Source organism: Mobula hypostoma, chromosome 24, assembly GCF_963921235.1.
Source record: "Mobula hypostoma chromosome 24, sMobHyp1.1, whole genome shotgun sequence".
Taxonomy (NCBI): domain Eukaryota; kingdom Metazoa; phylum Chordata; class Chondrichthyes; order Myliobatiformes; family Myliobatidae; genus Mobula; species Mobula hypostoma.
The window spans coordinates 103823-120786 of NC_086120.1; the positions used below are offsets into that span (position 1 = coordinate 103823).

At 41.9% G+C, this 16964-nt stretch overlaps 1 protein-coding gene across 6 annotated transcripts in view; it reads right to left on the minus strand.

The window, feature by feature from the left end:
- The window catches only part of LOC134337619 (E3 ubiquitin-protein ligase arkadia-C-like), a 162100-nt gene that overhangs the window by 59038 nt on the left and 86098 nt on the right, over positions 1-16964 (minus strand). For 4 of the 6 annotated variants that reach the window (XM_063032793.1, XM_063032790.1, XM_063032791.1 and 1 more), the window contains 3 exons: positions 12301-12689; positions 11578-11764; positions 1895-2303 (listed from right to left, as the gene is read on the minus strand). In XM_063032793.1, coding sequence (XP_062888863.1) covers positions 1895-2303; positions 11578-11764; positions 12301-12689 — 985 coding nt within the window. The remainder of the gene's footprint in view (positions 1-1894; positions 2304-11577; positions 11765-12300; positions 12690-16964) is intronic. The other 2 variants (XM_063032795.1, XM_063032794.1) reach the window with 1 other exon arrangement.

Genomic DNA, 16964 nt, shown 5'->3' on the forward strand with positions numbered 1-16964 from the left:
GCCCCATATCTTAGAAAGGATGTACTGAATTGGAGAAGGTTCAAAGGAGGTTCACAAAAACTATTCCAGAAAGGAATTGCTTGTCATATGAAATGTGTTTGATGGCTCTGGGTCTGTATTCACTAGAATTCAGCAGAATGAGGGGCAACCTCATTGAAGCCTTTCGAATGGTGAAAGGCCTTGATGGAGTGGATGCGTCCTATGGTGGAAGAGTCTAAGACCAGAAGAATACAGCCTAAGAATAGAGGGACGTCCTTTTAGACAGAGATGAGGAGGAATTTCTTTAGCCAAAGTGGTGAATCGGTGGAATTCTTTGCCACAGCAGCACTGGAAGCCATCTTTAAGCATATTTAAGGCAAAGGTTGATAGATTCTTGATTAAATCAGTGCACGAAGGGATAAGGGGAGAAGGCAAGAGATTGGGGCTGAGAGGAAAATTGCATCAGCCATGATGAAATGGCAGAGTAGACTCAATGGGCCAAATGGCCTAATTCTGCTCCTATATCTTATGGTCTTATGGTCTAAAATGAGAAAACATAGGTTTACACTGAGGGGGTAAGATTTAAAAGGAACCTGAGGGGCAACTTCTTCACACAAATTAATCAAACAGCAAGTACAAACAAGAGAAAATCTGCAGATGCTGGAAATCCAAAGAACACACAAAATGCTGGAGGAACTCAGCAGGCCAGGCAGCAACTATGTAAAAGTGTACAGTCGACATTTCAGGCCAAGATCCTTCAGCAGGAAAAAAAGATGAGGAATAGATTTAAAAGATGGGGGAGGAGAGGAAGAAACACTAGGTGATGGGTGAAAGCGGGAGGGGCAGGGGTGAAGTAAAGAGCTGGAAAGTGGAATTAAAATGGGTGGCCACTGGAGATCCTGCTCCTCATTCCCATTCTGATATGTCTATCCATGGCGTCCTCTACTGTCATGATGAGGCCACACTCAGGTTGGAGGAACAACGTCTGGGTAGTCTCCAACCTGATGACCTGAACATCGATTTCTCGAACTTCCTGATTTCCCCACCCCACCTTCACCATTCCCCTTTTCTCTCTCTCACCTTATCTCCTTGCCTGCGCACTGTCTCCCTCTGGTGCTCCTTCACCCTTTTCTTTCTTTCATGGCCTTCTCTCCTCTCCTGTTAGATTCCCGCGTCTCCAGCCCTCTATCACTTCCCAGCTCTTTACTTCCCCTCCCAGCTTTACCCATCACCTAATGTTTCTCTCTCCCCTCCCCCACCTTTTAAATCTACTCATCTTTTTTTCCTCTAGTCCTGCTGAAGGGTCTCAGCCTGAAACATCGACTGAGTTCCTGCAACATTTTGTGTGTGCTGCTTGGAAGAGTACGTAGTTGGGCCAGGTACACTACAACACTCAAGACGATTTAAATAAGTACAGATGAGTTGGGCTGAAGGGCAAGTTTCCATGCTGTACTACTTTATGGCTTTAATAGAAGTAATGAATACTTGGTATGTAGTGATTAAGTTACTGTACTAGTAATCCAGAGACCAGACTTTAAATCCCAACAACGTGGCCGTGGAATTTTAATTCAATTATCTATTGGCATTAAAAACCATTTTGATGAATAACGACTATTAAACTATGAATCACACGGACAGCAGGGTTTTGGGAACAGGTGGTGGATTCCGTTCCCTTCACCCCACCCCCACCCCCACTGAATACAAGTGAACCAGGAAGGTTTTTACAATAGTCTAGGCTCTGCAATTGAGATTTCTTGTTTAATAAAGTTCTGTGATTTGCTACAAAGTTAAGAGCACAAGCAATCAGTTTGCCATTACAAATGAATGAATCCAAAGCACTTTTTGAGATTATCCTGCAGAATCCAAAGGAAGGTACACTGAAGTGTTTTAACACCAGGTGAGTCCTACTTCTTACCTAACAGTCTCCATCCAATGGTTTCTCTGGATCTCAGGGCCTCTCTGTTGATAAACCGAACACTGTTGCTGCTGCTGGTACTGGTACACTGAACACTGTTGCTGCTGTTGTGGTGGAGTACTGGCCGATACTAATGGGGTATTCATCAACACAGGAGTGGCTGTCAAGGGTGGCTGCTGAAATGGCACCAAGTGTAGAGGTGGCACTGGTTGTTGAGTAGCTGGCAGAGTCGAAAACCGCTGCGAAGCAGTAGGCCTGTATGAGGTCAGGAGCCCGGTCTGCATGCGCGCATGATAAGATGGTACAGGGCGGGCAATGGGGTAACTGGCTGATATGGGAGGTTGACAGGACTGGCTCGCTACCTGAGTAGAGGGTGTGGGGCGAGATAAAGCATTTGAAAATGCAGAATCTGTAAGAGAGCAGAAAAAAATCAGCTTTATATTGATTTGCATTAAGTTGTTACATGAAAGTGTAAAGACTACCTAATCTAAGTTTTGTTTGTCACATATACATTGAAGCATACAGTGAAAAGTGTCATTTGCGTCAAATGACACAGTACAAGGAAATGCTGGAGGTAGCCCACAAGTGTCGCCGTGCTTCTGGTGCCATCATGCCTGTAACTTATTTATCCGAACCTGGAAATCTTTGGAATGTGGGAGGAAACCAGAGCACCCAGAGGAAATCCAAGTGATCACAGCGAGAACACACAAACACCTTACAGTCAGTGGAGGGAATTTAACTACAATTGTTGATCGCTAGCACTGTAATGTGCTGTGTAACTAACTGCTATGCTACTGTGCCCTCCACAATAACTTAATTAACAAGATTATAAACATTAAATTACAGAAAGCTCAAATAGCAAACAACCTGGTACAGTCTTCTAGACACTACTACAACCTGCTGATGCTGCCCAATGAGGCCAGCAGAAAACTGCACCAGGCATTTTAAAGAACAAATTATTTTCTGATCACGGCTTTCTCGAAGTGATACAAAACCTGTCCGAATAGTCAGGACAAACTTTGCATTTGCGCAACATTATCACTAGAGCACTGGCATAAATGAAACATACAACACAGAATCAGGATGCCTGGCAATATAAACATGCACTAGCATTTATGACAAACACTTTTATGATGAATCTTCATCTGGCTTCACAAGCATGACCTGTCTCTCTGATGTCCTTGAAGTACAGATTATCATACACCTGCACCAAGCTGCTGAGCTCCATATTCTCACTACTTTCCCAGCAAAAAGAATTCCTAAATTTCCCACTGGCTTTACTGCTGAGTAAATTGTGCTTTATGACATTTAGTTTTAAACTCTCCCTCCCTCAAAACAAATAGATGACCCTATGTTCACTTCATTAAATCTTTGCCTAATTTTAAGTATATAGAATAGGTACCTATTTCCTTTAAAGTCTGTTTGATCTTTCAAGACATTTATCACATCTCAGTTCTGGTATCATGACACAGGAAATGTGTGTCTGCACAATCAAGAGGGAGCCACCGTTATGCATGCAGCAAGCCTGTTCTGTCAGTTGATACCTCACTTCATTAACCTGACTTGTTCTACATCTTATCTAGAGTCAACAATAAACTGAAAGCTTCAATTGTCACCCAGTATTTATCATGGTCCATGTCTTAATAACTTTTGTCTAGCTCTTTGCCAAGATCTTTACTTCCCATCTCAGACTTGTATCGATTGTGGTTTATATCTAGCACCAAGGATCCCCAAGGATTTAAAAACTGTCTCATTATTCTCTTGCTTCAATGCCGTTGATATAAATCCTTGCTTCCATGCTCTAATAATCTTTACCTATCCAAGTTCATTTTATCTCACACCTGCTTCTTAGCACTTCATGTTCTTAATGCCTACCTTTTGATACACGACAGATCTTGTTCTTTTCCCAGTAGCATTTGTATCCCTATTCTGATCTCTGGGGGATGGGAATGGAAGTTGATGGGACTGAACAAAGAGGCCAGGTCGGTCACTGCATTTTAATTGTAAATGCAGCCTTAAATTGGCAAAGGCAGCAGGAAAAGCCAGATCTACAATAATAAATACTGCAATAGAACGGGTCACACAAAGTAGGTAGGGGAGACCAAAGGTTTTGAAAAATCAGACCGACGTGAGATAAGTAGCCCACAGCCTACCATATTGTTATCTAGCAGTGTGCCTTGGGTTCCTAGGAAATCTAAGGAAGAGAATCAGATTTATAATCATTGACATATAGTATGTCCTGAAGTTTGTTGTTCTGTGGCAGCAGCACAGAGAAAGACATTAAAAAAAAACACTATTTCAGAATAAAATTGAAAGTGCAAAATAGGAATAGCATTCACGGGTTCACAGAGATTACATGATAAAATTTCATAAAGTGACATCGTGCAAAAGCCAGAATCTTAAGCTTAAATATAGCCAACTGCATAAGTATACCTACAAGCATACTTCAGAGGATTAAGAAGTCAAATTTAGACATGATTGATGATGAGGAAGGAAAAACTTCATGAAGCAGTATTTGAAAATTTCAATGTATCATTCCACTGACAAATAAAACCTCGAGAGGAAAACAGGTCTGGTCTTGTCCTTGGGGAAGAGGTCACGATGTATAAGATGGAGGATTTAGTGTGGTGCCCAATCTCTTTAGATTCCTCTGCAACCTTTTCTTCTTCTCACAGTTCTTTCCCAGACAGTTGTGATCTCTCAGAAAACAAATACATTAAACTCACTAATTAACCACAACACATAACCATATAACAATTACAGCACGGAAACAGGCCATCTCGGCCCTTCTAGTCCGTGTCCAACTCTTACTCTCACCTAGTCCCACAGACCTGCACTAACCCATAACCCCCCATTCCTTTCTTGTCCATATTATAAAGTTCACTAATATAAATTGTGAGTAGCTGAGAGCCTAGAACAGATACACTTGTGGTAAAGGCTGTAAAACAAAATCTGAATAAAGCTCATTAACTTAAAATGATACCTGTTTCACCCTACATAGAACCCCCATTGTGGACTTAGTGTGTATATATGATTTTTTCATACACTCAAAATCTGCAAAAACAGTTTTTATATTTATCCTGTCTGCTTTCTATTCTTTAATCAGTCCTCTACCCATACACACAGCCTGTTGAAACTATTCAAAGCCTTAGAGGTTGCTACAATCTGTAGATGGTGAATATGGTAGCTGTGGTGTTCCACTGGTAGATGGAACAGATGTTCAGGTTGAAGACTATTGAAGTGAGTTGGTTTGTGCTGGCTTGCGTTCAGCTTCAAGTGTTGTTGCAGCTATACTCAGCCACAGATGCAACAGTAGCAAAAGCTTGGGATTGTCAGGAGCCAAGTCGCTCAATGTATTAGAAACAAGACTTGAACTTGCTCATGTACGTGACTGAGCCATAAGATACAAGTTGCGTTATCTGTTCAGAATTTGATGGCAATGGCCAAAGGTGATACCAACGATTGAGGGTGGTTGGATCCTTACTGGCATTGTAACTGCTGGTATTAGCTGTCCAGACTTGAACACCATTCAAGCCCTACTGCGCACAGTATTGTAAACTTTATTTCTGGGGAGTTACAAATATCCACAAACACTTTGGAGCAGCAAAAGGTGGAGGAACTCCTGCAGCAATATTCTGAACTAAATGACAGAACTGGCTGCTTTCTGACATTTACAAATATACTTCTGCAGGTACAACTCCAACAAGAGGAAGAAGTTCACTCAATTCCATAAGACATAGGAACAGAATTAGGCCATTTAGCCCATTTGAGTCTGCTCCGCCATTCAATCATGACTGATCCATTTTTCTCCTCCTCAGTTTCACTCTCCAGCCTTTGCCCGTAACCTTTGATGCAGTGTCCAGTCAAAAACCTACAAAGCTCTGCCTTAAATACAGCCAGCAACCTGGCCTCCATAGCTGCCTGTGGTAATAAATTCCACAAATTCACCACCTTCTGGCTAAAGAAATTTCTCCGCATTTAAATGGACGCCCCTCTATCCTGAGGCTGTGCCCTCTTGTCCTAGACTCGCCCACCATGGGAAACATGATTTCCACATCTACTCTGTCTAGGCCTTTCAATATTCAGAAGGTTTCAATAAGATCCCCCCTCATTCTTCTAAATTCCAGCAAGTACAGACACAGAGCTATCAAATGTTACTCGTAGGATAACCCTTTCATTCCCAGAACCATCCTTGTGAACTTGCCCTGAACCCTCTCCAATGCCAGCACACCTTTTCTTAGATGAGAAGCCCAAAACTGTTCACGATACTCAAGGTGAGGCATCAACAGTGCCTTATAAAGCCTCAGCCCTGCTCTGGTATTCTAGACCTCTTGAAGTGAATGCTAACATTGCATTTGCCTTCCTCACCACCAACTCTACCTGCAAGCTAACGTTTAGGGTATTCTGCACAAGGATTCCCAAATCTCTTTGCATCTCAAAATTTTGGATTTTCTCCCTGTTTAGAAAATAATCTGCACATTTATTTCTACTACCAAAGTGCATGACCATGCATTTTCCAACATTGTATTTCATTTGTCAGTCTCTTGCCCATTCACTTAATAATCTGTCAAAGTCCTCCCGCCTCTCCACCAGTCTGTCTCTCCACCAATCTTCATATCACCTGCAAACTTGACAACAAAGTCATCAATTCCACCATCTAAATCATTGACATACAGCATAAAAGAAGCACCAACCCCTACGGAACACCACTACTCACTGGCAGCCAACCAGAAAAAGGGTCCTTTTACTCCCACTTGCTGCCTCCTACCAATCAGCCAATGCTCTATTCATGCCAGAAACTTTCCTGTAATACCATGGGCTCTTAACTTGGTAAGTAGCCTTGTGTGGCACCTTGTCAAAGGCCTTCTGAAAGTCCAAATATACAACATTCACTGGATCTTCTTTATCTACGTTACGTGTAATCTCCTCAAATTCCAATGAACAATAGTTTTAACATTACTACTTGATGTCATATTCCAGCAACACGACCTCCAATACATTTCTCCTCCACATCTGAAATCCACATCTTTTGTCCATGTTTGCACTAATGTTGCTGTGTTGCTAAATAGTGCTGATAAGTTCCACAATGACCATTTTGGCAAGTGCCAGTTGATAGAACTCTCCCCAAAATCTTCCATCACTTTGAGTAGAGTGAATTCTAATGGCGCATCATCATCAAACCAATTTTTTCATTCTTTCTGTGGAAGAACATACCTGGACAACTGTTAGCTGCCAACAGAACTCTGTAACTACAGGTGCTGCTCGTATACCTCCACAATACAACAGCCAAGATGGGCTTAGTCTCACCTTCCTTGTGGTGTTTAGTGTTCTCAACCATTTATCATTAGCTGTAGAAAAGTTAATTTGATGAATATTGACCGTGATGACAGGCAATCAAGAACAGATGGAGAAGATTCCTCCCCTAAATTTCTACTTGTACTGATACTTCTGACATTCACCAAGATTCCTGTTCCAGTCAGGTATTTAATTAGTTACAGCAAATCTAGCTACTCTGCAAAGCCTTGAGCATTTTTAGTTATGTCTGCTGTTTCTCCTGTCATGTTCACCTATATTCTTCATTGAACAAGGACTGATCCACAGGCTTAGCACTACCGATAGTGAGATTACAGAGGAGCATAATTCTGCAGTGCAAGACCACACTCAAGGATGTTGAAGTTGAAAATGTTAGATGTTTTCAAATCACCCTATTTTAGCATAGTAACAGAGCCACACACAATAAAATTTCATAATAGGCAGATGTTTTCTTGTCCTCATGACAGGGTGGTGATTACTCATACTAATGGTACAGAAACAGATAATAAAGGATGACGTCTATAGATTTTTCCCTTCTGTTGGTATTTTGCACTGACTGCACTCCATATCATGCAGCTTTACCAGTCTTTTTGTCTCTTCTTGCAGGAATGGACTGCCAGAAGTCACAGATAAGCTGTCTAAAAGGAACAAGAAAGTAACATAAAAATTGAATGACGAAGGGTCTCAGCCCGAAACGTCGACTGTACCTCTTCCTAGAGATGCTGCCTGGCCTGCTGCGTTCACCAGCAACTTTGATGTGTGTTACATAAAAATTGAATACATAGATCAGTGTAGATATATATTTTGGAAAGAAAAATAAGGAGAGAAAATATAGATTGAATTCCACTTTATGGGAAATAGAGATTGTGGAACCTGGGTGTATAAATATTTTCAAGTGGAACAGCATGACAAGTGGTTTGTAAAGTAAATCATAGAGAGATGTACTAACAAAGCAAACACAGGGAAGCATTCTGAACTCTTAAAAAATGGTTAGCCACCCACATCCAATCACCAAGATATGAAGGGCTAGGAAAGATTTATGAAATGGAAAATGGTTAAATGATGCTATTAGGTTAGATGAAAAAAGACAGTTTGTTCTCACTGGAGCACAGAAGGTTAATGAAGGTAAAGTTATTCCCAGTTATGGATGGCTCAAAGATCAGGAAACACAAATTTTAAATAGAATTGACATAAACTTTACGAGGAAAGTTAGACAAACTCAGTTATTGTCTGCTGGAGCTCAGAAGAGCAAATGAAATCTATCATAACACAAGATTCTAAAAATTCATGGCAGCTTGAATTAATTGATTATTTAGTGGGAGAATCGAACTAGGGATTGTTGCTTAAAAATAAGGGATCACTCATTTAAGGTAGACAAAGTAAAATTTCTTAAAGGGTTGCAGAAGTATTTAAATCTTTCTCAAAGGGAGGTGAATGCAGAGCCTTTTAGGCAGTGGCAGATTGATTCTTAATAAGAATCCAATCAGCTGCCATTTCAGTAAATGATGGCACCAAGTCACCTACTCTTGTTCCTAATTCATAAATATGTCCTGACGAAGGGTTTCGGCCTGAAACGTCGACTGTACCTCTTCCTAGAGATGCTGCCTGGCCTGCTGCGTTCACCAGCAACTTTGATGTGTGTTGTAGGAACAAGAGTAGGTGACTTGGTGGGAAAAATAATTCAGACAACAATCATGACTAGGAACTCTCTGGCTTTAAGGATGGAGGAAACAGAATTTTTTTTTATTTAAGTAATTAGATAACCATGAGGGACAAAACTGGTACACGAGGAGGAAAGAGGAATAACTGGCAACCAAGCAGAGTATTTATGCGCAGGATATACTCCTTCTACTGAAGCACAGCAAATAGTGCTGCTGCTTTGCAACTCCAGGAATCCAGGTTCAATTCTTAACTCTGTTACAGTTGTAAATTCTCTTTGGTCTGGGTTTCCTCCGTGTGTTCTGGTTTCCTTCCATATCCCAAAGACATGCAGATTGGTAGTTTAATTTGCAGCTATAAATTGCTCCTGCTGTTTAAGTGAATCTAGGAAGAGTTGATGAGAATGTGGGCAGAATGAAAAACAAACAGAATTAATAACAAGTTAGCATAAATGGCTGGTGTGACGCGGAGCAGGAATTTTAGACATGTTTACTTCAGGTTTCTGAAATTTTGGAGCAGTCGTTCACCTATTTTGCTACTAATCTCAACATAGGTCTGTGTTAGATATGTTACATATCATCAGACAAAATTGTCTGCACTGGTATTCATGGTCCACAGGAGAGAGCAATGCAGTTGGTAGAGCTGCTAACTTGCAGCACCAGAGATACAAGTTCAGTCCTGACCTTTGGCACTCTACATCTACACGTCTTCTCTGTGACTACTGTGTTTTTTCCAGGGGCCTCAGTTTCTTCCTACATCCCATACATAGGCTGGTTGGAGTTGGTGAGAAGTAGGGTGAATAATTAGGATTCATGAAATGGCCCATTTCTACACTATCTACTTAGAATATGTCATCCATCTTCTCTTAGTCTTTCCCACAAATTTCCTTTCAAATAAAACTGAGCTATTTCTTTTTACTAGACTTGTAGTTCCTGATTTCAGATTTTTTATAATTTCCTTAGTCATACTGGCCAACTTTGAAGACCTCTAATATACAAGTTTTCTGAAGTAAAAAGCTCAAACTTGTTAAATGTTTCCCAAAAGCTATGATCACTCAGTTTTAATAACCTAGTGTTCCAAACTTTTCTACATTACTACTGCTTCTAAGGCTTTCTTGCACAACATGGGCAGGAATTGGTGTAGACATGCAATAAATGTTATTGAGTCTCTTCCTCTGCCCAAAGTTACGTTTCCACCTTCAAATATAATTCCCAGAATTCCTGATTCTCATGCCATCCAGGAATCTCTTGATCTCAAACATGAATACATTTAATGAGCACCTACAGCCTTGTTTAAAGACCTGAGCACTAACATCAGGATTTTCATCAGTGTGGCATAAATACCAGGAGACAGTGACCACCAGTATCAGTGCACAGCTGAATAAAGCACTTGCAACTGAGGTTTGAGGGGTACCAACAAATTAGAGAGTTTGGCTTAAGGAGGATGATCCAAAGGCTCAGTATACAGACTAAATTTGAGAGGTTTGCTATACTTTAGAACCAACTCAGAAACAGGCAATTTAACATTGTGATTTGCTTAACTCTTTAGTAATAAAGGAAACCCTACACAGAGTGATCATGTTAGAATTTCATAAAGCGTAACAGTGATATTAAGTGCAAAAGCCAATCTTAAAATAAATCCAGACTGCACTGGCTACAGTCAAGCTGACTTCAGAGGAGTGAGATACCAAATTTAGACATACGATTGTTGATGAGGAAGAGAAACCGCCATGAAGAATTATTTGAAAATTCTCGAAGTATCATTCTAATATCAAATGAAAGCTCCAAAGGAAATGGTCAATGACATGAACACGCGATAGGAAGTGGTGAAGCACTGAATTCCAGCTACAGCATATCAAAAGCACCTACAGTCAGCAAATATCTAATTGATCCTTTTCATCAAGGAACTCTGGTAAAGCTTATTAATGGAAATTAAGACACAATCACTATTAGCTGCAGTCATATATACCCATTTAAAAATGGCTGCAATTATTAGTGCCAACCACGATAACCCCAGAACATCTCTGTTGTATCCTCAGTTCCACAGTTCAGACCAGAGTAACAAATAACACTTGCGCTTCACAAATGATAGGTACTGACCAACCCATATTACAGAGAAAACTAAACAGGGGTGCCAGAGGGGACACTGCAGCATAATGTGCAAATGGCCATTATAAGCATGTAGTGAGTAAATGGCAACTGAGAGTTCAGTAGCACTTGGAGAAGATGATGGGATGGTAAACTAAGTGGAGAATTGGGTGATTGAGTATGAGAGGCTTTGCAGAAAGTAACTGGAGACTAGATTGTTCATTAAAGGAAAAGGATCAGGACACAGGACAGAATATTAAAGAACTGAAGGTACTTGTGCTACCCTCTGTTAAATATAAAACATTTACAGGTAACGTAAAGGATGGAATTAGACCAGCTGGTTGTCAATAGGAAATGATAAGATTTCTGTTCTTTCATAACTTTTTCAGTGAAACCCTGAATAAATGACCTTTGAGAAATAAAAGAAATAACCAACATACACCCAGCAAAAATTAACAGGTATCTGGGAAAATGGTAGGTGCACCATGGCCTTGGTGACCTTGAGATTCAGGCGGAATCCTCGGAACTTGACTTGGCTGGATGTTAGGCTGTAGCAAGCTAAACCGAAACAGGAGGGAGCGTTAACTGCGTTGGGCTAGTTTGCACCATAACTGCTGCCATTACCCTCATTTAGAGGAGAACCATGAGAATGCCAAAGGATTGGTGACAAAACAGTCGGTGGCTGGTTTCCATTCACTTCCATCTCCTGGGAACTATGGGCAGGCCAAGATGGTACCTGGGCACTGCTCTTCTGGACAGCTTCAACCCCATCAACATCTTCTGCCAGGTTAGTCAGGTCACATAAAGAAGCCTAAAGTTACCAGCAAGGAAAACAATCAGTTCAGAGGTTCTTCAAGGTAAAATCATCAGGCTTATATCAACAGTGAAATCACAAAATGAACATGCATTAGAAGTCATAAATCACCCTCTTGCAAGCTGTTTCAGTTTTTCATACCCTTCCTATTTTGTACAGAAACAGAAGATACACATGGACATCATCTCCCAAAGATAAATAAAACTCATTAGACCCCAAATCAGAGCCAGAATGGCAAATTCAGTGATGCCAGGAACTATAAACACTTAGCCAAAAAGTGATTGATTCTCAATATGGCTTTGGAGAAATACTCAGCAGAAATTCCAGTTAATCGTTACCTGACAACTTATTTTCCCTTTTAAAAGGAAATGCATTTCTGAATAAAAAACAGAAGTTGGGACATCCACTTTAATTACATGGCTACAATCTATGGCCAAAAAAGGCATTTGGAACACAATTATGGTCTCATCTAACCAGGTAAACACACACAGCTGTCACTCCACTTTCACTGGTCAAGGTAGAGGTGCTGATACCTGATTCTCCTGGTTAGCAGAGGATTCTCCAACTCGTGAGCCAACACTGCTGAATACAGATTGTGAACTGCCCTGCTGAACGTGCTGGAACCCCAGAGATGGGATCTGTGGGTATGGTGAGTGTACCCAGGTCTGCTGGCTTTGCTGGTTGAGGAACTGGGAGTGAGAATGGAGGTGCTGAGGCTGTGAACAATGTACATGGTACACCTGGCCCTGGCTGATATGGTACTGCTGGAAGTAAGATTGGCCAGGGCAGGACTGGTGAGACACCAGCCTCGTTGATCTGCAGAGACACCTCTGAGTACAGCAGGCAGTGTATTTTGATGACCTCTGGTGTTGACAGGATGTTGACATTAGGCTTGTACTGCTTGAGATGATAGGCATCTCTCCTGTAAAATCAAAACGAGAATCATGTTTATTATCACTGACATACAGTACGTCATGAAATCGGTTGGTTTGCAATAGCAACACAAGGCAATACAGAATTATAAAAACAATAAACTATTGCAAAAAGAGAGCAAAAGGTGCGGTAGAAATCTGATGGTGGAGTGGAAGAAGCTGTTCCTAAAACATTGAGCTCAAGCTCAAGGACCTCCTCCTTGAAGGCAGCAATGAAAAGAGGGCCCTTAATGATGAATCCGCCTTCTTGAGGCATCACCTATTCAAGATATCCTCAAATGTGGCAGGCTAGTGCTGGCCAAGTTTATGATGCTCTGCAGCTTTTACAATCCCATGCACTGGCACCTCCAACCACTGAATGCTCTTCACAGCGCAATCTTAGAAATTTGCTGAAATCTTTGATGACAAACCAAATCTGAAAGAACTAACAACACATGGGGACTGGTTCTTTCCCTCTATAGAGCCAGTCAGCAAGTCACAGATTTCACCTGGGGCCAGAAAAATACCTCTTGCTTAAAGTAATTAGGATCCTCTACATTTCTGCACAACATATCCCCCAACAAAAATGGCAAGACTCCATGTTCTTCTTGGAATGAATCTCTCCCCCCGCCACATTTAGAGTCATAGAACACCATAGCACAGAAAAAGGTACTTCAGCCCATCTAGTCTGTCCAAGCCATTGTTTTGCCTAATCCTGTCAACCTGCACGGGGACCAGAGCTTATCAAACCCCTCCCATCCAGGTGCCTATCCAAATTTATTAAATTTTGAAATCGACTCCGCATCCTCCACCTACCCAGGGAGCTCATTCCACTCTCACTACCCTCTGAATGAACAAGTTCCCCCTCATATTTTTCTTATACATTTCACCCTTCACCTTTTACTCCTGACCTCCAGTTGTAGTCCCACACAACCTCAGTGGAAAAAGCCAGCTTGCATTTGCCCTATTTATAATTTTGTATATCTCTATCAAATCTCCACTTAACCTTCTACGTTCCAGGGAATAAAGTCCTAACCTATTCAACACTTCCCCATAACTTAGGTGCTCAAGTCCCAGGACACAATACTCCAAATTAGGTCTTGCATAATTTCAACATAGATAGAAAAGTTCTTTATTAATCCCAAAGGAAATTATAGTGTCACAGCAGTATTACAAGTTCACAGATAATAAACATGAGAAGTAGAAAGAATGAAAAATAGTCTAACGGGGTGGGGGGGTGGGTGGCTGGCTGGGTCATCATTTCCCCGGCTATAGGTTGTGACGAGAGTACACAGAGATTAAGATGTTAGCTGTCCTCTGCTGGCACCAGTGGGATCAGCAGTTGGTCTGCCACCTGTCCTCAGGAGAAAGAGAGATAAGGAAAACAATGGAGCAGCATTTGGAGATGTTAATGAAGGGACGGGAGAGTTTAATGGAAGGAGAGCTGTCAAGATTGGCTCCCCCTTTGAACCCTGAACTATTTGAAGTGATGGACAGGCGATACCCCAGCAGGGGGATAAAAAGGGACAGGTTCGCTAAGGCAGGACACACACGACACCACGAGGTAACAAGACCCTGGAAGCGGTGCGCCTCCCACAAGTCAGTGGGAGTTTTGGAGGGCTGGTCGCGGGACCAAGCCATAGACGCACAGGGTGGAAAGGTACAATCGGTGGGAACTTGGTGTGTGTCCGCCCTTGCCTGGGTGCCAGGTTCACCGCAAAGAAACGATCGTATCTGGAAACGGAGGGGTCACAGTCGGTGACCTCAGAAGACATCACAAAGGGCTCGCCCGAAAGCTGACTGTGAAGAATATCGAAGGTCTGTGTGGAAGCCGTTTGAATATTCATTTGCTTTTGCTCTCTCTCTCCTTCCCCCCACTGTCCATCGCCATGGCAGGGATACTGTGAACTGAACTGAACTCAGTTGAACTGAACTTTGCGTCACTTTGAAACTGGTCATTTACCCCTGGACGACGATAGAGCTTGATTGATCCTGTTATCCTAATTCTGTGTACATGTGTGTTTATCATTGCTGAACTGTTGCATTTATTATCCTTTTGATTAGAGTACTGTGTTGCTTATTTCTTTAATAAAACTTTCTTAGTTCAGTAATCCAGACTCCAACTGAGTGATCCATTTCTGCTGGTTTTTCAACCCAGTTACGGGGTACGTAACAAGGTTTACTCATTATAGAGCCTAATGGCCAAGGGTAAGAATGACTTCATTAAATGCTCTTTGGAGTAGCACAGTTGTCTTAGTCTATTACTGAAGTGCTCTTCTGTTCAGCCAAGGTGGCATTCAGAAGGTAGGAAATATTGTCCGGAACTGCCAGGGTCCTTTGCTCTACCACAGCCTCCAGTGTGTCCAGTATGACTCCTATAACAGAGCCAGCCTTTCTAATCCGTTTATTGAGCCTGCTGGCATCACTTGTGTTGATGCCTTGCCCCGGCACACCACCGCACAGAAGATTATATTGATGACAACAGACTGGTAGAACATGTGAAGGAGAGGCCTGCATACTCCAAAGGACCCTAGTCTCATCAGGAAGTAGAAGTGACCCTGGCCCTTCTTGTACACAGCCTTTGTGTTGGTACTCTACTTAAATCTGTCATCCAGGTGCACCCCCTGGTACTTGTAGGTCCTCACCACATCCGTGTCCTCACCATAAACAGTAACAGGAAGCAATGCAGGCCTAGTCTTCCGAAAGTCTGTCACCATCTCCTTTGTCTTACCAAGAGCATCCCAACTCCTATATTCGATATATTGATTTATGAAAGCCAATTTACGTGGCTAACGCTTTCTTTACGACACTCTCTATCAGTGATGCCACTTTCAAGGAATTATGGATCTGAAATGGCTAGCACGAGAGGGCACAGTTTTAAGGTGCTTGGAGTAGGTACGGAGGAGATATCAGGGGCAAGTTTTTTTACGCAGAGAGTGGTGAGTGCGTGAAATGGGCTGCCAGCGACGGTGGTGGAGACGGATATGATATGGTCTTTTAAGAGACTCCTGGACAGGTATATGGAGCTCAGAAAAATAGAGGGCTATGGGTAACCCTAGGTAATTTCTCAGGTAAGGACATGTTCGGCACAGCTTTGTGGACCAAAGAGCCTGTATTGTGCTGTAGGTTTTCTATGTTTCTATCTGTATTCCCAAATCCTTCCGTTCTACCGCTCACTGTATAAGACCTACCATGGTTAGTTCTCCGAAAATGCAACAATTCACTCATCTGCATTAAATTCCATCTGCCATTTTTCAGCCCATTTTTCCAGCTGGTCGAGATTCTGCTGCAGGCTTTAATAGTCTTCTTTGTTGTCCACTACACCTCCAATCTTGGTGTCGCCCATGAATTTTCTGATCCAGCTAACCACATTACCATCCAGATCACTGATATAGATGCCAAACAACAATGGACCAGGCACCAATCCCTGTGACACACCACTTGTCACCGATCTCCATTCAGAGAGGCAACCATCTACACCACTCTCTGGCTTCTTCCATAAAGCTACTATCTAATCCAATTAACTACCTCATCTTGAATGCTAATATTGCATTTGCATTCCTCACCACTGACTCAGCCTGCAAGTTAACCTTTAGGGATTTTTCCCAGAAACTCACGCCATAGCTGCTCTGCTGTCGTCCCTGCCAGCATCTCCTTCCAATTTACTTTGGCCAGCTCCTCTCTCATACCACTGTAATTTTCTTTACTCCGCTGAAATACTCTAACGTCAGACTTTACTTTCTCCCTATCAAATTTCAAGTTGAACTCAATCATACTGTGATCACTACCTCCTAAAGGTTCTTTAACCTTAAGGTCCCTAATCATCTCCGGTTCATTACATTAAACCTAATCCATTATAGCTGATTCCCTAGTAGACTCAAGAAACTGTTCTAAAAAGCCATCTCATAGGGATTCAACAAATTCACTCCCTTGAGATCCATTACCAACCTGATTTTCTCTAATCAACCTGCATGTTGAAATCTCCCATGACTATCATAACATTGCCCTTTTTACACACCTTTTCTATTTCCTGTTGTAATGTGTGGTCCACATCCCAGCTACTGTTGGGAGGCCTATTGAGAGGATGGGAGGATAATTGTCATGAGGGTCCTTTTACACTTGAAGTTTCTTAACTCAACCCACAAGGATACAACATCTTCCAATCCTTTTTCGCAACATCTTTCTATCGAATTGATGCCATTTTTTTACCAGCAGAGCAAAGCTACCTCCTCTGCCTATCTTCCTAACCCTCTGATACAATGTGTAACCTTGAACATTCAGCTCCC